The sequence below is a fragment of the Phodopus roborovskii genome, unplaced genomic scaffold (genome assembly GCF_943737965.1).
Source record: "Phodopus roborovskii unplaced genomic scaffold, PHOROB, whole genome shotgun sequence".
In the NCBI taxonomy this organism is placed as follows: Eukaryota; Metazoa; Chordata; class Mammalia; order Rodentia; family Cricetidae; genus Phodopus; species Phodopus roborovskii.
The window spans coordinates 200912-227922 of record NW_026125958.1 but is presented as its reverse complement, the minus strand read 5'-3'; the positions used below and the strand labels follow the sequence as shown (position 1 = coordinate 227922).

Here is a 27011-nt window from a genome sequence, read left to right as displayed (position 1 = left end):
TATACATATAATCACCGAATTATTTATGTTTTAGTTTGTTAGTCTATTGACATAAATCAAAGTATATTATCAAGAGAAACTTGCTAACAGGTGTGTGTAAGTAAATAGTCAACTATTTAGTCTAATTTTTTTTTGAAACATATGAAGCTGTTTAATTAGGTTGATAACAAGTTAGAAAACCAGTTTGTGAGGATACATCCCATTTGTCAGAGAGAACTGAGACCGCAGGTAGACCTGAAGCTGAGGAACAGCTTTGATCTTTGGCAAAAGCTGCGAGTCCACAGTTTTCTGATCAGCCTTGCGCTGCTCTGTAATCTCGTATTTCTCCTTCTCTGTGTCGAAGATCTCACCCTCCTGGTGCCTGGGCTTGCGTAGCTGCTTCTTCTTGAAGTAAGCATCAGTCAGGTGTTTGGGAATCTTAACTTGACTGATATCAACTTTTGTAGAGGTGGCGATGACAAATTTCTGGTGTGTTCTTCGCAGAGGAACTCTGTTGAGGGCAAGAGGTCCTGTCACAAGTAGCAAGCCGCTGCCCAGCTCCTTCAGGAAAACCACCCGTTGCCTCTGTGGCGCCCGGTGAGGATGATCAGGACTGTCCCGGGAGTGATGCTGGCACGAAGCTTTCTCACATGCTGACTGAAGGGCTTTTTGCCATGGCTCAGCAGCTTCCGGGGAACATCTTCAGTAGGGTAATACCGGGGCATTTTTTTGAAGCTTAACCACCCGGGTACCACCATTCTTGTCACCACCAACTGGTTTGGTGATGGTAGCGAGGACCTTCTCCTTTTTCTTCTTCTTTTCAACCTTAGTTTTTACAGCTGAGTATTTTCTTTTGTACAGGGCCTTTCTGGAATCCATGGCAGATCGGGAGTACCTGCCAATCCCTCTAACCAGGACAGGATTCCGGCTGCAATGCGGCTTCCCCTTCTTGGGATTTTTAACCTTAGGCTCACCCTTTTTGGCTGCATCGGCAGCAGGGGCACCTGCGGCATCACCGCCAGCCTTCTTGGCTGCAGGCTTTTTCACTTTTTTGTCAGGCTTCTCGGCTTTTTCACTCGCCATCTTGCAAGATGGGAAACTAGTCTAAATTTTTTAAACTAATCACATAGCTTTGAAAAATATTAGAAAAGTTTTAGTTCAAAGTAGAATTGCCCAACAGTTACTATAAAGTGCCAAAAAAAAAAAAAAGATGTTTTATACCCAATGAAACTCTGGCCCAAGGGAATAGCCTTCTGAAAGGGCTTCATTTTCCTAGTTTCCTAGTGTTTTAATAACTTTTAGGTATGTGTTATATTGTCCTGTCCTTGTAACAAACCTTTCATCTTTTTTAAAAAATAAGTATCAAAAAAGGAAGTATCTTGTATAGTACTCAAAATGTAGTAGCTATCCAAATATGCAATTCAAAATTTATTTGGAGTCAAAGATCATTCAGAAAGTCTGTTGAAGTAGCAGGTGTTCTGTCCCCAAACAGTCTGCAGTGGCATTTAAGGAAGGGAAGCAAGCACGGAAGCCTCAATGAGCGAGGTCAGGGTCAGGAAATTATTCGTCTAACCTACCTCCCGGCTGCTCCGAGAGCAATATACAAGCCCAGAAACTCAGGCTCCATCTTGTACACCTGCAATGATCAGTTCTGAGAATAATTCTTTAGGTTTGAAAAGGTATAAGTCATATCATTTCATCTGTTTACAGCGAAACCTAGCACTGTGCTATGTGAGATGTGAGATAAAACCACCATCAACTGTACTTCTCTGTGCTTCGAAAAATTATGAGAAGTTCCCTTGGGGACATTCTATGTGGTCCAATTTGCTGTTTCCCATCTTGATATCAAAATAATATGAAGTATGTACCAATTAGTGTATAAATGTTTACAAAATGAAAGAAATATATTTTAGAGTGTCTGCCAAATAATGACACTAAAGCTCTTCTCTAGTTTTTTTTTTTTTTTTTGTAGGCAGAGTGCCAGAATGTGCATTTCTTACTCCATAAAGAGCATACATTCATAATCAATCTTTCATCTTTGTTTTTCTTTTCTTTGAATAGCTCTTTTGCCAGTTCATCAAACTGGGGGTGAATACAATGAAAGTCTCTTTAACAATTGAGTTAGAGTGGCAGAGGCTTCTGGCATCTGATTCACACACAGCTGAGTGGAGCCACAGCAAGGCAGGCTTCTCAGAGCTAGGGAAAACAGACAGGCCAACCTCAACTTCTCTATATTTTAAGAGTCAGGGCTCACTCCATAGTAACAAAAGACCTAAGTCATCACATAGCATTATTATAAACAATTATAATGGACACATTATTTAGGTCATTATAGATAATGGCTCAACTCCTATAAAATTTCATACCAGCGTCTTTGGTTTGCTTTTCCTGGCTATAGTACTGAAAGTCCTGTGTCACAGCAAACCAGGCTGTTCACGCTATCCCACAGATCTGGCATGTATCCTTTCAAGCACTAACAGTTTCAGGAAGGTGGTTATGCTATGATAGTGTAACAGACTTCTAGTCAAAAGGTCCATTTTAAAATGCTGGTAGCTTTATCACCTGTAGAACCTCAGTTTCCTCATCTGTAAAATGGGAAGACAACAACATTCTCCCCAGGATTATGAAGAGGCCTAGAGAGTTCGTAAAGCATGTGAAAGCACTTTTTCTATGACCATTTTTGGTAGAAATCATTCCTTCCTATCTTTGTCAAAATCGTTTGAACTACCTGAAGACAAAAGGATGACCATGTGAAAACCCATTATCAAGCTGCCTGGTTACATAGTTTGATGTCCACTTTAACACCGTATGTTTTCATCTATAACTTTTTGGGAAATCACTCACCTAGTTACTTTCTGGAGTCATCCTTACACAAACCACTGCTTCTCCTCCACTTTGTAGTCACAGCTGCCAAAATCTGTCATTTTAATTTCTTCATTACTTTCCAAACTACCTTCGTCTTACTGCTCTTTCCCCAGTTTGAGTCTTCAGCAGCTCTTGTCTGGATCACAGCAAGGATCATCTAACAGGCTCCTTCACTGTCGGTTTCTTCTTTTTGATTCTACACACTGAAGTGTTCTCATAGTTTAAAGCAGATATTATCATATTACTCCAAACCCCTTCACTGCACTGTTCCATGCATTAAAATGTTAGAATTCTTCAGGATGGCTTTGATTTTTACCTCCAATGACTTAACTAGAGTCCACAGACCTATTTAGCAACATAACTGGAATCTAAAGGCTTTTTTCCCCCTAAGGAAAAAAAATCCACATCCCTACATTCTATTTCAGCTGCTTCCCCTTTGGCTTCTCTGACCCATGCTTATGTACTTTAAAAGGCACCTTCTTTTGAACTTCCACATTGATTCCCATAGAAAAGAAAGGGGACTAAGTGGGAAGGATCTGTGGAGAAACTGGGAGGTAGGGTAGGGTGAGTGTGGTCAAAGTACATGATGTACTTGAATAAAAGTATCTATGAAATGCATCACAATAGATGTTCCTTCCCCATTTAATACTTTATATGCCTCTTTACCCCGATGAAAGCAATTCATTCATCAAAATGCCATTTACACTTTGCCTCACAGTTGTCCCTAACAGTCTTCAGCAGAGGTAGGCACATGCTGCTGTGAGGACAAAGCAACTACTGCTTCCCGCTGCACGCCCATGCCTCAAGATCTCAGCATTACCAACTTTGCTACCGGTGATTAAGCTTTCCACCAATCTTGCTGGAAGGTAGCACTGAGTACACAGAACCCATTCAATCGAAGTCTATTATATATTGTTGTCACACAGAAATGTGTGCCTCATCAAAGTACAGACTGTTAAAAATGAACAACTGCAAGCCGTCATTGTAACACCCCTTTTAATGTTCATATCTTACTCAGAAAGAAAACGAGGCTCTGATAGGCATGTGCCATGCTCAAATTCACATGGCTAATTTATAACCCAAGTGAAAGATGAGCACAGGTGTTTGATTCCCAATCTAGCACTCTGTTATCCCATACTTTCCAAGGAAGATGATGCTAAATCATCCACATTTTGAGGCAATCTTTTCTCGATGTCATATTCACATTGATTAGATTTCTTAGAGACTGGTCAAGACACACAATTTATATGCAACAAAAAGGAATGGGTATTATCATGGACATTTTGTTACCATACTGAAAATGGAATACTTTCAAAGCACTACCATTACAGAATATGCCAGCTTTAGGCAAAGTAATGTATACCTAGCATTTCTATGCCACTATGTAGTTTGTATATTACATTATTTAATATTGTCATATGGCATTAAAGTTTTCTCGAAAAAAAACTTAAGATCAAAGGTTTCATGAAAAATTTAACACTTAAAGGCACACTATAGGTTACCTATTTAGGAGTAATTAGACTAAGTAATCACAATTCTGAAAGAAATGTGTTTTTAAAAAGAGTATATCTGATTTTCCTCCACTAGAGGGACCTAAAAGTCATCTATACTCAGAGAGGAAGGAGAATATCCCTAAAATCCGTGTACACATATAGTATTATCGAGTTGCTTGTGGAGACTCTCTTGTCACTAATTGGGTTCTTTACTTGCCCTTTCCAGGAATGAGATGGGCATACAGAAAAGAGTGTATGAAGGAGAGTTACTTTATTATCACAGGATCAACAGCCAGAAGTGAGATCAAACAACTATAAACTGGAAAAACAGGTCTCTGTGAAACTGCTAAGAATGGAATGGATTTGAACTCTTGGTAGCTTTAGGGTTAGTCAGGAGTGCTACAGCTATGAAAGTGCTATGACTCTTTCAGGTCTTTGGAGCAGAGGCAGGTCTTGAAGTTGGGATATATAGGTCTCTGAAGCAGTGAGTCTTAGAAGCTAGAAACAGCCATAGGAATGAGTTCCTGTTAGTTGCCGACTTCTTACAGAATGAGGCATTAATGAGTCACTCTGTAGCTGTGGATTCAGTTCTTTAGGTTGCCTCACTGAGTTCTTTGTTCCCAGTCTGTCTCTGATTGGTCTTGAAGTCTTAGGTATGACACACACCATTAGTTCTAATCCTTTAAAGAACTCTGGCTACTTTTTTTTTTGTGGTTTCAAAAATTAAGAGTTTAATGAGCTTGATCCTTAATTACAAAATCCAATGCATGCCTTTTTCTTATTTAAATTTTTTTTCTTATTTTACATATTGATCCCAGTTTCCTCTCCCTCTCTCCCTATGTCTCATACCCCCCAAGCCCCCTCCCATCCCATCCTCCCCATTCCACAGGGAGGGTGATGCCTTCCAGAAGGGATCAACAAATCTGTCAAGTCATTTGGAGTAGGGACTAGGCCCTCCCTCCTGCCTCTAGGCTAAGAGAGTATCCCTCCATGGGGAATGTGCTCCCAAAGTCCTTTCATGCATCAGGGATACATACATCCTGGATCCACTGACAGAGGTCCCTTATACTGCCCAGGCCTTCTGAGACCCATGTTCAGGGGGTCTGTGTCAGTCCAATGCTGGATTCCCAGGTATCAGTCTGGGGGCCCATTAGCTCCCCCTTGTTCAGGTCAGCTGTCTGTGGGTTTCTGTTGCCTGGTCTTGTCCTCCCTCTCTGCATCTGGATTCCAGTTCAGCTCAGTGTTTAGCTGTGGGTGTCTGCTTCTGTTTCCATCAGCTACTACATGAGGGCTCTATGATGACATATAAGTTAGTTATCTATCTCATTATCAGGGAAGGACATTTAAGGTAGCCTCTCCACTGTTGCTCAGATTGTTAGTTGGGGCCATTCTTGTAGGTCTCTGGACATTTCTCTAGAGTCAGTTTTCTCTTCAAGCCTATAATGGCTCCCTGTATTTGGTATCTCTCTTTTTTTTCTCTCGTCTATTTGTCCCCCGACTCAAACTTTTTTGGTCCCACATTTTCTCCTCTCCTCCCCTTCTCTTTCTCCTAACTCCCTCTCCACTCACTGCCCCCCAAACTCTCAATATGCTCAGGATATCTTGTTCCTTTCCCCTTCTGTGAGGGACCTTGTATGAATCTCTTAGGTCACTCCTTTTATCCCAGTTTCTCTGGTGGTGTGAATTGGAGGCTGGTGATCCTTTGCTCTATATCTAAAATCCATATATGAGTAAGTACATACCATATTCCTCTTTTTGTGACTAGGTTATCTCACTCAGGATGGTTTCTTCAAGTTCTATCCACTTGCCTGCGAATTTCAAGATTCCATTGTTTTTTTTCTGCAGAGCAGTATTCCATTGTGTAAACGTGCCACATTTTATTTATCCATTCTTCAGTTGAGGGGCATCTAGGTTGCTTCCAGGTTCTTGCTATTACAAATAGTGCTGCTATGAACATAGTTGAACACATGTCTTTGTTGCAGTCTGTCTCTGATTGGTCTTGAAGTAGTCTTCCTTTTCTTTTCCCTCAGAACAAGCACCTCAACAAGACTATTTCTTTAATGGTCATCCACTCAGTTACATTGAGCCATATGCTCTCTGATTGGCAGAATGTGTGTGCATAAAAATAAAGTGAAAAAATGGGACCAATCAGAGAACAGTTGTCCAGCCTGGAGTGGGAGGGAAAGAACATTGATTCCCACCAAAAGTACCAAATCAGGTTGTTAACTTTGCTTTCCACCACTACAGAGGTAGGTACACTTAGCTGTCAAAAGGAATCAGAACAGTTTCGGTTGCTATGGCAACGTGGGTCATCTTTGTACCAGGGGCTACTCCTGTGATGTCTTCCAGGTGCCATCCCATTGCTGTAGTCAGGAAGAACACTGGACAGCAGTTTGACTGTTGCAGGCTGCAGCCCATTCCTCACTCTGATCTACTCAAGAGCTCTTTCTGTTATCTTTCCTTCAGCCAAGGTTCTCCTCTTTGTTTGCTATTGCTGCTTCATTTGACAGTTTGGATCATGACAACAGGGGCTGTCAATTGGCAGTCTACAAGAAGCAATTCATTGCCCTCAGGGTTTGAGCATGGAGACCCCTCTTATCCCTGTCATTAGTGGTCTAGATAAGATAATACATAAATGATGAGGATTTGCCTTTAAGTCGTCTATCACAACAATAAACATTAGGTAACTTTTATTGGGTATCTAACTATGACTCAGGCTCTATTTTAAATGAGCTGTCCCACTTAATCCTCACGACTTTAAGGGGCAGACAATACTTATATGAGACAAAGGTAGAGAGCAATTCAGTAAATTACTGACAGATAAGCTGTAGAACAAAGATTTGAACCTAGGAAATTATCTCTCTCTCTCTCTCTCTCTCAGTGTGTGTGTGTGTGTGTGTGTATGTTCCTCACACATGTTATGTATGCACAGGTGCATCACCCATGGAGGGACATATGGATCTCAAAAGATGATGTTGGGAAGTCTTCCTCAATTGCCTTCCATCTTAGTTTTTGAGAGAGGGTTTCTCAGTGAACCTAGAGCTCACTGTTGTGCTAGACAGGCTAGTCAGGGAGACCCAGGGCTCTGCCACTTCCCAGGGCTCTGCCACTTCCCTGTAGGTGTTGTGGTTACCCGTGTTATTCCATAATCTTTTAGGTGGGTACTGGGGATACAAACTCAGCTGTTCACGTTTGCATAGCAAGCACTTTAACCACTGAGCCATCTCCCCACTCCTGAATCTATGTTCTTAATTCACTGACACAAAGCTTCTTAAATCTAGAACTGATCAACTCTCAGGTGGAAACTTACAGGTAAATTATTTGTCTGCATTATTTTTAAAAAGCTTAGTCAAAGGTTAGCGATGAAATCCTAATATCTTTTGAAAAAAAATCTTTGTTTTCTCAATTCAAGTCACATAATTAGAATTTTGAAAATTACTTTTAATTAAGATTCAGAATCATTAAAACACAATGCTAGGTGAAATTCCAGGACAGCTGTCTGAGGAGCTCAGGAAAAACTTGTCACCTGGAGAGACATACATAAATCCTCCTCCTATGGTATCTGAAGGAGATGGTTTCCAGAACCATACCCCCATACCAAAATCTGTGGCTGTAAAGTACCTTATAAAAAACAATGTAGTATTTGCATGTAACTTTTACTTTAAGTCCTCTATAGATTGCTTATAATACAATGTAAATGTTGTTCGAGTAGTTGTTACACTGTATTATTTAGAGAATAATGGCAAAAAATAAAAGTCTCTACTTGCAGGGTACACACAGAGTTTTGCCCAAATATTTTCAGCCAATAGTTGGGTGAGTCCCTGGATGCACACTCTGCAGGTACAGAGGTCTTACTGCATTTAGCTGGTTAGAACCAACAAATATAATCATTCAAAGTCTCTGGAGACAGATCAAAAGATGTACAACAATTAGAGAAGCATTTATTCAGTAAATCTACAAAAACTGGGTGAGAACAATGAAAAGCCTCCACAATGGACAGAGAATGTATAGGGAACTTACTTCCCCTGTGTGTCTTGCAAAAAGAACTGTTTAGGGGTTCCGCAGCTGGATTTCAGATTACCTTAAGGTAAAAGGATAGAGTAGATGACCAGTAGATATCATACTGTGGAAGGCCTACAGTGAATAACTGAAAACAGCTAATGGAGCAGCTGGTCATCTACCTGCACTTACATCTAAACTCAGAGGATTTCGGCGAAGAAGCTAGGTGGGTATAGTTACCCCTCTCCAAAGAGTTGTAAGAAAGCTTCACAGATGGATTTGATAGCTGACTGAGAACTGCCATCTTCAGCTTCTTGGGGTAGAAGGACTATTCCAAGTCCATTCAGCATATGGTGAACGCTCACAGATGTCATGCTCCCTGGCTTTATGTTATAGGGTATCTATGACACTTGATATAGTACCAGGATGGCATCAAGTTATGCTATACTCTCCCCTATTGCACAGAGCCCCCACTCCTACCAAAAAAGGGAGGATTTGCATGGAATGGCCAACAAGGTGTGAGTTACCTATTCCTTGCCATTATTCAAAATAACTAAGGTTAGTCACCACCAGGCCTTAGTGTGTGCTCACATAGGATTACTTTCTAGGAATAGGTAACTAGACAGCCATATAATACAACAAAATAGAATGCATATTATTCAGTAAATTATATTTGAGCTCTATGAGTACATGAACTAGTATTTCCATTTAAATGATGGTTTAAACAAATATTTCTCTACTTCTCTCTATAAATTCTTCATAGTTTTGTTTTATTATATGAGAACTTCAGACATGCATATATGATGTTTTGATTAAAAACCCACTGACTTACGGAAGGGGTTTAGAAGAGTCTGGAGATGTGGGCTACAGGAACTCTAGAATGGTATAAACATAACTTAATGATACTGGTGGGAACTAAGACCAAAATACTATTAGGAATGTGGAGAGCACATTGCATTCTAGCAAGAACCCTGCTTTGATATTTGCTGTGAAGCTGAATAGGAAAGTGGTGGAGGAGGTCTCAGGACAGCCCAGCTTTCAGGATGAAAAATGAACACCATTGACTGCTTTTAGTCAAACACATAATGAAATCATGAGCAAAAAGAGGAACAGAAATGTTGGAAAAATTTTCAATTTGCTTAGAAAAGAAATGTGTAAAGTTGGGGGTCAAGGAAAGTGTAAGTGCTAAAAAGATTAGAGTTATTAAGAGGAAGCCAAATTCTTTGCCTTAGGACAACAGGAAAGATGCCTTGAAAGAATCTCGAGTATTACCCAGACCCCACCACTGGAGGCTCAAGAGTGGAAAGTTTCTTTTTTTAAATAACAAGTAATTAAAAAAAAAAAGGCAAAAAGGGCCAGAAGTCTCTGCTTACACAGAGCTGCCTAAGAATGAATTTCCCTTTACTCTGTAATTCAGGCACCAGAGGCCATTGCAGCCAGGGCCTAAAGCATCCTGGCTCCTATTAGAACTGCGGTAGACTTTGGCATAATCTATGGGATGCTGGTTTTGTAGGCATGCAGGATACAAGGGTTGCAGGGTCTTGGAGGCATCAGAACAAGATTTCAGAGGTCAGACAATGTGTGACAGAGTCAGGTCCCCATAGACAGCTCCCAAGAGGGAAATTCAGGAAGCTGTAAGAGTAAAGCCAAAGATGCAAAGCAGACCCTAGGAAGTCAGATATCTGGAACAGACAATATCTGCTGAGGAAAGCTAATGGCAATGAACAAAGCCAGGCAGTGGATAAGTGGCCTGCAACTGCTAAGGTTATTGTGGCAGGGCCACCCAAGCCCTGTGGAACATATGACACCACCATTTATCCCGGAAGCTGCATATAGATTTGTAAGATTTAATGTTTTCCCTGTGGGTTTTCAGCAGTGTTTTTGTCCCACTCTTATTTTGCTACTTTCCTGCTTGCCTACTGTAGTACAAAATCTGTGCCACTGTAGCTTGGAAATATCTGATGTCTTCTTGATCTTATGGAGGTTCACTGGTAAGAGTTTGCATGGAGTCTCAAAATTTGAAACTGGGCTTTTGAAAAGAACTCTTGGAGGTAGAATGAATACATTTTTGCAATATGAAACTAGATAGGTTGGGGGGGGGACTAGGGGAAATGGGTAAAACACCACAGTTTCAGGAGACATGTTTGAGTGTTAAGTTGACCAGAGTGGACCAGTGATTATTGTTCTTGATTGTTAGCTTGATTGGGCTGAGAGTCATTTAGACTAGTAAGGCCATGCTTCTGGTTGTTCCCCCAAAGGTACTTCCAGAAATTAACTATGGAAAAAAGATCTTCATCTGATAGGCTGGTCTCCTAGATAAAACAAAGGGGAAAGGGAAGGAAGCCCTCTAGTAGAAGCACTCTCTTGTGTCTGCTTCTTGGCAACCATTATATATTGCTTATGCTGTCCCTGTCATGATGAGCTAAAACCCAGGCACTGTGTGCCCAAATAAACCTTCCTGCCGTAAAGGATTTTTTTCTCAGATGCGTTGTTGGAGCAATGAAAAAAGAAAAAAAAAACCTAATACAGTAGGTAAGAATGATATGAAACTATACAATACTGATAACTTAAAAGCAAAACAGAAAATAATGCCTTTGGAAATATTAAATTAGAGCAAAGATAGGAGAGTCAAATAGATGGTTAGAAGATCAAGTTGAAAAACTAAAACCAGGATAAAGGAACAAGAGATAGGAGTAGGAAAGAAAAGGTTAGAGATGGTGGCTAATTATATATGCCATGTTATTTAAATAACAGCAACTAGAAAGGAAAAACAGAGAAACTGGAGGGATACAGTCATTAGTTTTTTTTTCTCCTTCTCAACTAAAGAAGAATGAGTTTCTAGATACAAAAAATTCCTAAGCATAATGATTTTTCTAAGAGTCCACAGTAAAGCATATCACTGAGAAATTTCAGGGGTTACTGGAGCAAAGAGAATATCACTAAAGCTTTCAAAAGAGAGAAACGGGGCCAGATATCATTCTAAATGAGATATATAGCCCATTAAATCCTCTCAGCAATTTTGGAGACTGGCAAGATGTTGCACCTAACTTTTAGATGAAGAAATAGATACAGATGTTATAGGATATACTTATGTCACACAACTGGTAGGTTTGATGGAACAAGCTAATTGCAATGTATAAGTCTTCATATATATGCTATATTTTATTTTCCAAAACACTGTGAGGTTATATCTGACCAAGAATTCTACACCTAAATTACTGAGCAAAGAATAAAGCTAAATAAACACATTTTCACATATCTAAAAAAGTACCTTTTGTCAGGAAGTTACTACAGAGTATACTCTACTAAATGAAAAGCAAAACTAAGAAACATGGGAAAACTAGAAAATAGGGACACCAACACAGAGAAAACAAAGCAAAAAAAAAAAAAAAAATTCCTTCAATGAAAATCAAGTAGGCCAATATGTACCAAGAGGGGAACCTTATGTTATTTCTGTTATCATGAAAAACAATAAATGGACCGAAAGAAGTCACACAGTTCAGGGGACAGTCTATGGATAAATAATCAATAACACACACACACACACACACACACACACACACACACACACACAACCTCTCAGCAAAGAAGTAAGCTAAGTGTTGTGGAATAATCTTTTTGTACACAGTGAAGCTGCTGGGAAGAAGAAGACAGGGATGTCAGGAGACCCGGAGGAAGTAGGAAAGCAGGATGGACAGTAAACAGATGAGGTAAAAAGCCTCAGGACAGCACATAAATTAATAGAAATGGGTTAATTTAAGTTATAAGAGGTAGTTGGAAACTAGCCTAAGCTATCGGCCAATCTTTCATAATTAATAAGTCTCCACATGGTTATTTGGGAACTCACAGGAGGGACAGGGAAAGATTTACCACAGCCAAGAATTTACTTCAGGAGCAATAATTATAACAAATATCACATTATACAAATAACAAGTATGAATAATTAGAAATGGGAAAATAGAATAGATTTTGCAGGTGGGCTGGAGGTGTATGAGGACACGGTGGGAAGGATCAGGTGTGTGGGTGGAGACAGAATGGAGAAAAAAGAGATTTAAAAAGATAAAAAGTACCCCCCCCCCAACCTGGCTTCCAGATATCTACCTTTTTGCAATGTCTAAACATGTTTGTGGTACATACACGAGAGGTGAAATGGGGGGGGGGGGAGGGTAAAGAAACCAAGACAGAAGGAGAATCCCTGGCACTTCTGCTAAAGATCCTCGAATTTGGAAGATTGAAATTGACTTCAAAAGTATATATTTTAGGGTGACAATAATTTTATTATATTTTTCTACAATCTACAGAAATTTCTATCCATCTTTCAGGCAAAGTACATTTATACCATATCAATAAAACTCTACCCGAAAAAAAAAAAAAAAAGATAAAAAGTATACATAAAAAGAAATGGACAAAGACAAGTTAAGGGGAAGCAGGAAGATAGAGGCAATTAATAGATTAATTAATTAACTAATTTTGAAACAGTAAGGTAATAACTGATGATATTTAAAACTATAAAGTCAAAAATAGTGTATGTTGTTAGGTACAAAAGGATAAATGCTTAACACGGTTGTCTTGGATAACGGGCTGGGTGAGGTGGAGTGAATTAGGAGAGAAATGACTTCTGTATTGTTGCTGAAGTAGTATGGTGTGCTATTCCAATCTAAGTAGAGGGCTGTGGGTATAGTTCCTTTCTCAGAGAGATGGACTGAAATAATGATCCCCCACCCCACCCCACACAAATTGCTTTCGGTCAGAATGTTATCACAGCAACAGAAAAGCAAATTAGAACAGGCATAAAGGATAGAACAGGAGAACCCAGCTGTGAATGAACCTACCTAAGAAGTATCTTATTAATTTAATAATGTAACATCAGGGATCTTGAACAAAACTGACTGTAAGTAATTCAAAACTGGCCCTCTTTGGGGGGATATTATTTTACATATTACAAATTATAAAGTTTTGTTTTCAAGGGTAGCAAATTTGATATACTCTACTGAGGCTACAGAAATATACGAACAGCAATAACAAAAAGGCCTTTTTAGCTGTTTTATTTATTGTATAAGCTTTATTAGCCAAATTCAGTGCTTGCTCTCCTGTATGACATTTTTTAAAATCTTCTTGTCAAAATGGTAGAGATTTAAAAAACATTACCAAAATGATAATACTGCTTACTTAAGTCTAAGATACTCTGAAATAAAACCACACCTCTGTACTGACTATGGATGGCTCTCCCACTTAAACATAAGCACTCATTTTATACTGTCCCAATTCGCATAGAGTTTGATCCACTCTTAATGGAGTGCTAAAAACCACAATTAAAAAGGTCCTTTTCTCATTTTATTTCTTGGTTAATTACAATGTTCAAGCAGACCACTGGAAATAATTTCCTTTTAAAATTATCAGTTTTGCCTGTCTTATTCTCTTTCTGTCTTTTTAATATGGCATGGGTCTCATTAATGTCATTAGTTGCAGTGCCTGCTGAGAGAAAATGCTGACTTCATGCACATGGAATCAATTTCCTGAATTAAAAAAAGAGCTTTGTGAAGCCACTTCTTGTATAGTATTTATTTTCTTAGAAGCTTTCTCTGTAGGAACTGCTTTGACTAGTGTGGATTGCCAAATCTCATTTTTGCACTGAACATAGTCTTGAACTATGTTTTCCTTTTTTGTTTCCAGCTATTTAAGTATGCTGCAATTTATGATGTATGCGCTGGCATACTCTCTAGCTTTACATTTTGTGGCCAAGGTTACTCTTGAGTGATAAGATAGCAGGAAACCAGGAGGGCATATGAAGAAAGGTAGAGGCAGAGAGGAAAAAGGGAATCATATGCACAGTTCAAGAGTGATTACTATAGCAGGTTATGGACAGGAGAGCTAGCAGTAGGCAAACAATGCCAACGATAGGCTTTAGAGCCAAGATTAAAGAACAAAGAAAAGGAAAACCAAGGCATCAAGATAAAGAAGAGACACCAAACTTAAAAGATGAAAAATCAGAGTTAGGATCTTGAAGTCAGGTGAAGATACTCTCCCCAAACCTAATATAGAAATTGAAGGACAATGTCTACCTATAACAAAGGGTTATAGTTATTTATAATTCTGAACTAAATCCCCACAGATCTACTGCCTAAGTCTTTGAGGGAAAGTTCAAGTTTTTTTAAGGCAGGGCTTATTAAAGAAATGATACATAGAGTGGAGAGAAGTGATATTCAGAATAGAAAACAAAACAACAAAAGTTTATGAAGATAACTGTAAGAGTATCAGATATGGTAACATACACCTTTAACACTGTACTACCAATACCTGGGATGCTGAAGCTGGAGGATTATGAATTCCAAGGCTAGCCCAAGGTACACAGTGAGACCATGTCTCAAAATTCCAAGACCAAAAAAGCCAAAGGAAAATGGTAGGCCAGGAACTGGGATTGACATATAAAATAAGCTTGATTCAAATTTAAATTAAAAATTATATAAAAAAGAAAATGGCATGAGTAATATAGTCAATAGATGGATGCTGAGGCTTCAAAAGGATAGTGTACATATAGTAAGTCAGAATATGTGATATACTCTGAATTTACAAGAATAGAAAATATTTCAAAATTGCATACATTCACTAGTAAACATCTTTTGAGAACTCTCTCTCTCTCTCTCTCTCTCTCTCTGTGTGTGTGTGTGTGTGTGTGTGTGTGTGTGTGTGTCTCCTATGTCAGAGGACAATTTGTGGCGTTGATTCTCTCTTTTCATCTTTATGTGGATTCTGGGTTTCAAACTCAAGTGCTCAGGCTTGTATGGCAGGTGGTTTTACCTGTCAAGCCAATTTGCTGGTCCTTGTTGACATACTTCTAGCTTACATTTTACAACCAGCTATCCAAATATTTCAAACATTGGGGTATAGTCATTATTAGGTTTACAAATGATATTTGAACATTAAGCAGAGCAGAAACAAGTGCCATAAACAGTTCTAATACACCTTCAGTAAAAAAGGTGGCTGATTAAGAAGTAAATACTGATGAACCAGTACTGTATATTGGAGAAAGGAATATATTTACAAGTGTTTTAAACTCCCTAAGTTGAATGTAGGTGAGAATTCTATTAAGGCTATGCACTTATAAAATCTATCCGACAGATGGTACACATAGCAGACAGTTCATGTTTACCAAATGAGATTTTAAAGAATGTCATTTTAGGGCTACAAATGGGATTAAGAATAATCTACATATTCTGCTATGAAGCAATTCATAAATAACTATTCTTCTTCAAAAAGGAAGATGCAAAGTAGTATGTGAATCATGCCACTTTTCAATCAAGAAAGAGGGATGTGTTTGTGTGTGTTTACAGTATAGTACTTATAATTCTGAAACAAAACTACATAATCTGAAAGACAAAGAATAAAAGCTACTGAAAATTATTAAATATAAAGGAAACAGGAATAGAAAACATTTATGTGAATGCACCTACCTTACTTCACAGTTCACTTTTAGAACCATCAAATTGTTTTTTTTTTTATAATTCACAAACATTAAATAGAAATTAAAAATAGCTAGAAATAAAATCAGAGTGCAAAAAAATTTAATATAGTCAATCAGTGGCTGTATCAAAGCACAGTTATTTTAAGGGAAATTTTTATCTAAAACTTTTTACTTTGGAATAATTATAGACATAGAAAATTCCTGGAAGCTTTGTGATTATAAACACAATTACCATGTTTCTAGTAGTGTCCTCTGTTCCCATGCCACTTCCTCATTACTAAAAAATCGTCTTAACATAGTTACAATAAAAACGATAATCAGTGGAAAAAAAGATTTCCCATAGGTTCTCTTAGATTTCCAATCATATGTAGATGCCATCCATTGAAGAAGACTGCTCTATGAAACCTGGAAATGCAGCCCTCCAGCCCTCCCCAAGCGGTGGATCTGAGACTTCAAGTTGTGAAGGTGATTCCTCAGTTGTTAGAGCTGCCTATCCACTTAAAGGCAATACAATGTGGTGATTATGAAGAAGATCTTGGAGACTGACAATGCTGACCTGGACTTTGACAATACTGCATTAGAATCTAGGCCACTTACTTGATTGTTTTCTGAGTCTGAACAAGCCACTTAACCTCTGTCAAGCTTTAGTTCTTTTGCCTGCAAAACTGGCATAATTTGGAAACTATATAATAGAACTGTAATGAGAAAAATGAGACACCTTTTAGCAAGGCATTTTACACAACTAAAATGCTAAGTAAATGTTACCTGTTGTTAGCATCTTTTTGTATTATTAATTTTCATCACTGTAAGATCCTATTCATCCTAACAAATTTCTATTTTTAACCACATTGGAAGTGTAGTGATAATTTTCCAACTACAGCATCAATGAAAATAAGCTTGATCATATTTGACAGAATTCAACAACAGTATCTCCCTCTCTGGAAGTCATTAGAATTAAGATTCTTTGAAATCACATTAAAAACCATGATGAAGAATTTTTCTAAGCATGGAAGTTTAATTGGAAGAGAAATTTCTTTTCCCGCTGCACTAGAAAGCTGAACAGATGTATGAAACAAGTACTTTTCAGATACTGAATTCATTCTTTCTAGAAGCAATGCCCAATTCTAACATAGAAAGAGGAGACAAAGCAGAGCACAATAGTGTCTCTGAGTTGAGAAGACAGATTACTGTTCAAGAGGACGAGGGAGAAGGAATATTCTGGGCACTAGAAGAAAGAGCAAGGCACAAAAAAGGCTTAAAAAATCTACACAAGGAGCACTGTGCTTCCTCAACTTAGTAGTAATTTGGGTACTCACACCTTGAAACTACATGAAGCCAAGTGATGAGAGCAGGCACTAGAAGAAAAGTGTTCTGGACTAATAAAAGTACTTCTAAAGTACCGTATGTATGTATGTATGTATGAATGTATGTATGTATGTATAGACATATATACACACACATATATACAGACATATATATGTATACATATATATATATACAGACATATATATATATATTTTTTTCTTATTTTACATATTGATCCCAGTTCCCTCTCTCTCCCTTCCTCCCATGCCTCCGGATCGCCCCTCTCATCCCACTCAAGTTAAAACCATCCCTCAATGAAAATTCTAGACCCACATGGCATCATTAATTAATGCTATCAAATATATAATAAAGTCAATTCTACACAAATCTTCATCCTGAAAATGAAAAGGAACATGCCTCAACTTGATATATAAGATCAGCATAACCTTGTTATCAAAACCAGCTAGAGATATTACAAAAAAACTACAGACCAATCTGAATTTTTCAGAATTGATTTATCATTACAGAAATCAATATAGTTGATTATTAATAAACTTAAAATTAAAGTATATAATTATTTTAATAAATAAAGAAATAACATTTGACAAAATACAACATTCATTCCTGAAAACAGCAACAACAAAAAACTGAGTAAGGTAGGAATAGAAAGGAATTTCTTTGGTCTGAAAAAGGTCATTCACAAAAAATATCCCTGCAGCTGACATTATACATAATGGTAAAAGACCAAATGCTTTCTAGTGGAAAGATGACACATTTGTTCTCAACACCAGTTATAATTTTATACTGGAGTATAAAATTAGCTAGTGCACCACAAAAAAGTCAGATTAGAAAAGATGTGTATTTGAGATGGCACAGTTAACACATAAGCAGTCTCCCATGGGGGCTGGGTGGGGGGGAACATGAGGGAATCTATCACAAAATTCCAGCACTGAAGCAAGACTGCAGGATACAACACAACTAATATATCAAAATCCAATTGCATGCATGCATCCTAATATAAAAAAGTGGACACTAAGACTAAAAAAAGTATAATAGAATCAAATATATAAGAAATAAAGTTTATAGACTATGTCAAAAGATTTGCAATAATTTAAAATACTATTTAATATAATTAAGACAGTAAGTTGAGTTAGAGGACTTTCTATAAACTTCTAACAATCAATAAGAGATCATTTATTAGCATTAAAAATATAAGGTGCAGAGAAAAACTAAAATCATTTCCTCTACAATTAACAAGACAAAGATGTCCATTATTACCATTTTTACTCAAAATAATGCTTAAAATCATAGTCAAAACAATAAGGGAAGAGACTGATATAAAATAGATACAAACAACAAAAGAAGCAAAATTATCCTTGTTTGCAGACAATAAAACCCTATATTTCAAAGACCTAAAAGACTACTATTAGATCTTAGAGCCACTTTTTCAAAAGGAACAAGACACAAAAGTCAGTAGATTCTCTACACAACAATGAGCTCACTGAAGAACTCGAGGAAACATCACTCACCCACAATAGCTTAAAAATTGCCTATTCAGCTGGGTGTTGGTGGCACACACCTTTAATCCCAGCACTAGGGAGACAGAGGCAGGCAGATCTCTGTGAGTTCAAGGCCAGCCTCGTCTACAGAGCTAGTTCCAGGAGAGGCTCCAAAACAATAACAGAGAAACCCTGTCTCAAAAAATAAAAAATCTGAAAAAAAAAAAAAAAAAGATCCAGGCATAGGCAATGAGTTTCTAAATAAAATTCTGATAGTTTATCGAATAATAGCAGGAACTGAGAAATGGGATTGCATGAAATTAAACAATCAGCAGAGTGAAAAGACAATTTACAGAATTGGAGGAAGTCACTGCCAGCTGTTTATTTAATGAGGAATTAGTATCCAGAATATGTATGAACTCAAAAAAATTAAACAACAAAATAACAAATAATCACATCAATAAATGAACAGAAAAGACAATATTCAAAGGAAAAAACACAAGTAGCCAATAATATATAAACACTATTTTAGCATCTTGAGTAATCTGGAAAATGTAAAAACTACTTTGAGATTACTTCTCATTCCACTCAGAATGGCTATCTTTAAGGAAATAAACAAAGAAAAGACCAACAAATGTTGGCAGGATGTGGGGAAAAATGAAATGCAAGAAAATTTACTTTAGAAAGACAAAAATGTGTCTAAACTCAAGATAGCATGCAAAAGTCCTAAAAATAAAATAACTATTCGTGTGCTCTCTACTCTTCAGAGTACAAAAATATTTATATAAATAGGAAAAATGTTCATGGACTGAAGGACAACACAATTTAAGATGTCTCATTATTTTCAAATATGTATGTAGATTAAAAACAATCCTAATAAAAACGTCATGCCTTTTTAAAAGGAAATTATCTCTAAAGCTTTTTACAATAATGTAAAGAATTTAGAATGGACCAAGCATTTTTAGAAGTAATGACAGAATTTAAGTTAATATAACTTAAGAGTTAAATATACAGTAATCCAGACTGCATGGATCAGATATTAATAGAACAGAATAGAAAGTATGAGATAGAATAATATATTATTTTTGATAAAGATGTTAAAATACTCTGATAGATAAAGGTAACTTTTCCAGTAAGTACCAACAGAACAAGTAGCTATGCATGAATTTCAACATTAATCTCCCACTGAAAAATAAACTACAATCAAACAGCTTCATAAAGAGTAATGGTGAAAGCTACAATTACACTAGACTATACATAAAAATTTCATAAACCTGTTGCTGACAAAGTTTTCTTAAAATATAGAAGCCATAAAATAAATCAAACTGAATTTCCTCCAAATTAGAAACTAATCTTTTAAAGATTCCATCAAGTATATAAAATGTAATGTCACAAACTGTGAGAAAAAAGTTGCAATATATATACTTGATAAACAAGAAGTAACCAGAATATGAGTCATTGTAACTTAGTACAATGAAGATATCATATCCCCCTTCTTTCCCTCCCTCCATACTACTGCTACCACTAATGCTGCTGCTATAACAGCATACAGTACAGTGGCCCTTAAGCACAAAAGTATGTCATTGTCAGGTGAATACAAATTAAACTACCATGACACACCCACTAGAATGGCTAAAATGAAAAAGATGACAATGCCAAGCCCTGGCAATGATACCATGTAGCTTTAACTCTCACATATTGTTGGTATTATCATTGGTATCAAAGTAAAATAGAACAACAACCATGGGAAATAAATTGGCAGTTTCTTAATTACCAAAAGGTAAGAAGTTGGAGTGTCTCTCCCCTTGAGGAGGCCTAGCAATCTCCCCTCTTACTTCCTCCCTTCCACTTTCCTATTAAGAACCTTTCTATCTCTACTACCTACCACCATGCTCCCCACTTTACCAACACAATCATCCTGGCTCCTCCTGCCTTCAGCTTCTGTTCTAGTTTCTTCTCTGTTACTGTGATAATCAATAGCAATGAATGGAGGTTTATTTCAGTTTACAGGTTACAGTGCATCAGTGATGAAAGTGAGGGCAGGAACTTAAACCAGAAACCAGGGAGGAAGGCTGCTTGGTAGCTTGCTATGGTGTATCCTTACCTATCTTTCGTATATAACCCAGGACTATCTACCAAGGAAATGGCACTGTTCACAGAGAGGTGGGCCCTTTTACATCAACTAAAAATCAAGACAATACCCTACAGACATGCTGACAAGACCATGTGATCATGTAATCTCTCAACTGAAATGCCCTTCTTGGGTTACTGTAGGCCAGCAGTTCTCAACCTGTGGGTCACGACCCCTTTAGGGGTCATATATAAGATATCCTCCATGTCAGATATTTACATTACAATTTTTAACAGTAGCAAACTTACAGTTATGAAGTAGCCAAGAAAATAATTTTATGGTTGGGGGTAACCACCACATAAGAAACTGCATTAAAGGGTTGCAGCATTAGGGGGGTTGAGGACCACTGCTCTTGGCTATGTCAAACTGACAGTAAAAGCTAACAAGGCCAGCTTCTTGTTTATGTGAAGGGATGCTCCTCTCCAGGTGTTTCCTATCAAAAATCACTAGCATCAGTCATGCTTTCTTCCTCTTTCCTACTAACTTTTACACCACCCTCAATCTCTACCCCTACTCTACACACTGTTCCTCTTTCTAGAACAGAGCTTCTAAACCTTTTCTACTTGTAATGCCTTCTTGCTCAAGAAATTTGTATCCAACATCAGGTGTACATGGGTATATAAAAATTAAACATTTACTAATAACAAATCATAAAGAAGCTTTACAACAATTCTTTGGCACTCACATAATTTTACTATTGATTAAAGATTAAAGCAAATCACACAACTAATGAGATAGATGTGCTTGTTTATTTGCAAAGAACTAAATTTTGGCTGAATATTGGATACTGCAGGACAGAGAGCATCTTTGTTTTTCAGAGTTAATCAATATTTTGATTTTATAATTGCAAATGTTGAGATTGCCTGTTTGCATATGTATGTAGTGTAAAATGGCAGAAATATACTTAGACTCAGAAATTGCTGGGAATTCTATCCTAATTGAAAGCCAAATTTATTTAATGATTTTTAAAAAATGAAACCAAAGCCAGCAACTCAAACAGTAATTAAAAAAATCAAACATTTAAACATAATTAAATGATATACTTATTTGAAAATTACATGCTACAAAACAATGGTAGGGCAGTATTGCCTTTATTCTATAATCAAACTATTATTATGTTTCTATGTACAAGAAAAACAGTAAGTTGTAACATACCATAGTCTCGAACCTGAGCTGAGGTGTTTGTTAGTGTTACATCATGTGACTGATGAGGTGCAAATTGTATGCATTATGTGTTCAGAAGCAAGGCTGCAGTGAAGTCACATGTAACATGGGAGATTGCTGCTAGAAATATTACAAATTCAGTATGCATTTGGCTTTTAAATCAAATTCTGGTTGTTGCATGTTCAGAAACTGTTTCTGGTTACAAATTTTACATAGCTTCTATATTCTGTTAGTTGATGTCATATGGGGTTGCCACCCACAGGTTAAGAAGCCAGGATCTAGTGAAAACCCCTGTTACACATGTCTCTTTTCTTCCCACTCTAGAAAAATCTATGAAATATCTCCAGAACAAAAGCAATCCTGTATTTACTTCCTTTCTGCTTATTCCTTCCTCAGCCTACTGCAATCTGGCTTCTGGCTCTACAATAGCACTGAAAATGCTCTGGCCAGGGTTCCCACTTATTTCCCTGCTGACAGGTTCCATTGACATCACAGTTATGCTATCAATTGGTCTCTAAACCATTTCTGACACCAGAGAAATTATTATTATTTTTTTCTCTCAGCTTTGGTAGCAATGTTTCTCCAAATCTCTTTTCGTAACTGTGGCTCTGCCTACCCCTTTTTATAAAATGGAGGCATCCCCCAGGATCCTGGTAGCCTCCTTCCCTTGTTTCTTTCATCTTCTGTTCAGACCCTTGTCCTAACTTTTAGGTAAAAATAACAATTTATAGTTTAGAAATTCATCAGGAGCTAACAGCAATAAACCACTTGCATAACAAGTCTGCTAATTCACCACTCTGCACCTCTGCACATCCTTTCCCCTGCCTTCAGTGACCTAACACCAACAAATTCATTTACTCATTTACTGACTGTCATAGAAGAAGTTGTCGCTTTCCATTCTGCGCAGTAGTTGAGCTCTGCGCAGTAGTTGAGCAAGTGCCTAATAGTTGCCTGCTGCTTTGGCAGTATATAACTTCAACCTGTACGCTTTAAATAACACAGCAAAATAATTTTACAGTTTTAGAGGTCAGCCTCTACAATCTTTCCTACTAAACTAAAATCAAGGTGTTGGCAGGGCTGGTTCCTTTTGGAGGTTCGAAGGGAGAATCTTGTTTCGTGTCTCTTTAAACTTGTAGAAGCTGCCAACAATCTTTGGATCACAACAACATCACCCCAATCTCTAATTTGTCACACTACCTTCTCCTATAAGTTAAATCTCACTTTGCCTGTCTTGTTTTTTTTTTTTTTAAATCTAACCATTGTCATTAGATTGAGCCTACACAGATAATCCAGGATAATCTCCCATCTCTAGATCTTTAACCACATTTACACTTTCATTTTGCTATATGAGGTAACATAACCTTGAATTGTGGGATTTGGATATGAACATCTTTTAGGAGTCAATGAATATGACTAAGCTTCCTCATACTATAACAATAATCATATGAAATTTAGATTCTAAATGAATTTTTCTTTGGTGCCTCATGACATCCTTTAGAGTAGGTTGACTTCTGCTTCTTAGTATGTGACGTAGGAAGAAGGTAATAAAGATGTGTTAAATCAACCTAACAAAGCATTCCTGTTGGGAAGTGACATAAAACATGAATGTCCTGGAAATGCAAATGTGAGATAACTTAATGTCAGTGATTCAATTCAATCTTAAAGCAACGGGGCTACAGAGAAAGCCACTATTAACATTATGTTCTGAAGATTGAGGGAAATGAGGAAAGTAGTAATTAAGAAAGAAAAAGAAATCATAGTTAATTGACAGAACAAATTAGAGGTGGGGTGAAACTGAACAATAGCCTATAAAAAGAGTTTTGCAATGATTAAGCAATGAGTAAACTTGAGCCCCAACTTACTAGTTGGTAACTGGGGGAGAAAGGCAACAAAGGGATATGACTCCTGTTATTACAAGGATAGAATAAGTTAGTATCCAGTGTTGTGGAATATTAGTTTCAGATTAGTTACATTTGTTTATGCTGTGCAATATTTATTTAATGATAAAAAGATGGACTGCATTATGTTGCATTTGTTTAACTCTGTAAAGCTGTATTACTTTGCCTGCCTAAAACAACTTGATTGGTCTAATAAAGAACTGAATGGCCAACAGCTAGGCAGGAGAGAAAAATAGGTAGGGCTGCCAGGCAGAGAGAATAAGTAGGAGGAAAAATCTAGGCTCAGGGAGAGCAAAGAGCAAAGAGGAGGAGTAAAAGGAGGAGAGAATGATGGCAGGGGCCAGCCATGGAGCCACACAGCCAGTCATGGAGTAAGAAGGAAAGAAAGATATATAGAATAAAGAAAGGTAAAATGTAGTTAAAGAGAAACAGGATAATTTAAGTTAGAAAAGCAGGCTAGAAACAAACCAAGCTAAGGCCAGGCATTCCTAAATATGAATAAATCTCTGTGTATTTATTTGGGAGCTGAGTGATGGGCCCCCGAATAGGAAGAAAACAAAACAAACAAACAAACAAAAAACCCCTATACTCAAGGACAGCATTATTAGTGTCATCACTCCCCAATATCCCAATGTGTTGGTTGGCATTTATATGACACATTACTGAAGGAATCCATTTGATCACACCTATTTCTTCATATTCTTAAAGTACTTTAATTTTCAGAGAGAAATCCTGGCTTTTACTTTAATATACAAAGCAATAGCATTTTCACCAAAACTCACTAGAACACTAATACAAATTCTCTTGGTAATATTTATGAAATCCTACCATAACAAACCCAAATACACAAAATGGACTAACAGATAGTCTGAATCAAATCATGCATTTACTTCATTTATGTGGATGATGTTTTAGGTAAAATTTGATTTTAAAATCTGAATTTTCCCCAATTGATAAGAATCAATACTAACAAGTCTACTGTGGATATGTTATGGTATTGGCCATTAACCATTTAAGGGAAATAAGGAAAAGAAAGCAAAATAAAATGAAAGCACTGCCAAGTATTCTAAGATGGGGTAGCTAGATACAATATGGCATCAAGCTATGCCATCTGTGTTGGGTGCAAATCATGAAACTAGAAAGGAAACTCTTCCATGGGAAAATAATCTTAAGGGGAGATGGTGAAAACAGAAAAAGGAAGATAATGGCATAAAATTGGCACAAAAGAAGAAGAGAGGTCTACTGGTAGATGGGGCCATCCAGTGAGATACAAGGGGATGGGGAAGGGCAGCAGGGAGGAGAATGAACAACAAAGTATACAAGAAAACATCATACTGAAATTCAGTAATTTGTAGGCTAATGTCAAAGCAACAACAAACCACACTCTATTCAGCTAAGTATGGTAGCATATGCTACAAGGTAGAAGTTTAAGGCCAATCTGAGATGCAGATTGAGACTCTTTCTCAAAACAAAACAAAACAAAACAAAACCTCCACTATATTCATTGCTTGGTACAAAAGCTCCATGCCCCTACACTACTTACTGATTCACAGTCTCTGTATTTCCACCTTTCACTGACTGCTTTGCACTACTGAAGTTGGACTCGATGCCCCCCCACTCCCTACCTCGCTGGCACAACATTAAGGTTTGTCAATAGACTACACAGGAGGGACACCAGAGAAGTGTGTTGCTCTCTGGTTCCTGCATTTTTCTTCTCATAAGGCTTTGAAGTGCATGCAATTTAATTTTTGTCGCATAGCATGCAGCATCTGTCCATGAGCAGTTTCTCTCAGAACCCTCTTTAGGTGGCTTTTCAGCAGAGTGCTGCTAGTGGAGTACTCTCTCTGTGACCAGCTTCCTCAGGCACATCTTTAGTTAGTTTTTTGCACATTCCTAGGGATGGCTTCCAGTAGACCTTAGAAGGCAGATTTCCATTGTTTCCTACCACCATGATGTCTCAGCAAACCTGTGATCCAATTAGCTACCACATGCTCTCTTCAACAAGGCTTGAATCTCATTGCTATTGTGTGGTGATATATTATTTATGATTTAATACAGCTTGCTTGAGAGTTCAGGATGCAAAGCCAGCCACAAGCTATAGAGGTTGGGCAATGGTGATACAAACCTTTAATCCCAGCAGCTATACTAGCTAGCCATAGAAGCTGGGCAGTAGTAGCACACACCTTTAATCCCAGGATTCTTAAGACAAAGGCAGATGGATCTTTCTGAGTTCAAGGTCACCCTGGCCGACACAAGAGTGAATCAGTCTACAAGAGAATTAGAACTTACACCTTTAACCCCAGCACTAGAAAGGTATATAAAAGACAGGAGCCTGATGTCTCAGGCTGCATTCTGAGGCTTGCTGAGAGCTCGTGGAGACAGGATCAATCCTTTCAGTCTGAGGTAGAGAGGTAAGAGCTGGTGGCTGGCTGTTTTGCTTTTATCATCTTTAGCTTGAAGCTTGAACCCCAATACCAGTTTCTGGGTTTTTATTTTTTCATGTCACACTACTGGAGAGTGGCTATACCCTTGCCCAAGTGTTCCACTTCAGCTCTTGGAGTAGTGGCTATTCCTTAAGCCTGCTAGTCCTATATTTATTTTTCAGGGTCTATGTTCCTTACTAGCCCATACCACAGAGGGAAATAATTCTTTCGACTAAACTTTTCCTGTTCAAATAATTGCTATTTGGTTTCCATCTCTGGAAGGGACTATGAATGACACCCCTTAAGTACAAACAGATTATTTAAAATTATAAAACTATTCAGCAAACCCTCTGAATTCTCAAAACTATTGAAATTAAAGTGGTTACAAATAGAATTAAAGACAATGGCTTTAGAAAATTTCCCCTTATTTCAGAATCAAACACTTAAAAATACACTATGAAAGCAACAAGAGCAAGTACACTTCCTTTCATGATTTTTTTTTAGTGATACCATCCACCTTTGTCTATTGTGATCACACCAAACTAGCTTTGTGCTCAAATCTAAACAGTTTCTTTAAAAAAGAATTCCATGGTGTCTTCCAAGATATTCTACCACTGATGATGTGTCCTTACAGGATTTTGTTTTTTGTAGACCTAAGCCATTTAGCAAAAACCAGAACTGTTTTACAGTCCAAAAGGAAACTGTTATCTGTTTCCTTATAATATTCCTGAGAACCATGCTAAAAAGCATATAAAAACAATCGGCCTAAAATAATTTTCCCCTTAATTTAAAA

The 27011-nt window shown here is 37.5% G+C and overlaps 2 protein-coding genes across 14 annotated transcripts in view; both read right to left on the bottom strand.

Annotated features, from left to right (window-relative positions):
- Positions 1-27011, bottom strand: part of Cask (calcium/calmodulin dependent serine protein kinase) — a 309975-nt gene that overhangs the window by 197687 nt on the left and 85277 nt on the right. The gene's annotated exons all lie outside the window — the stretch shown is intronic.
- Positions 126-1072, bottom strand: LOC127218158 (60S ribosomal protein L6-like). Its single transcript, XM_051179185.1, is given in 3 exon segments — positions 126-560; positions 563-710; positions 712-1072. Coding segments are annotated over 3 exon segments (888 nt in total). The 5' UTR covers positions 1063-1072; the 3' UTR covers positions 126-171.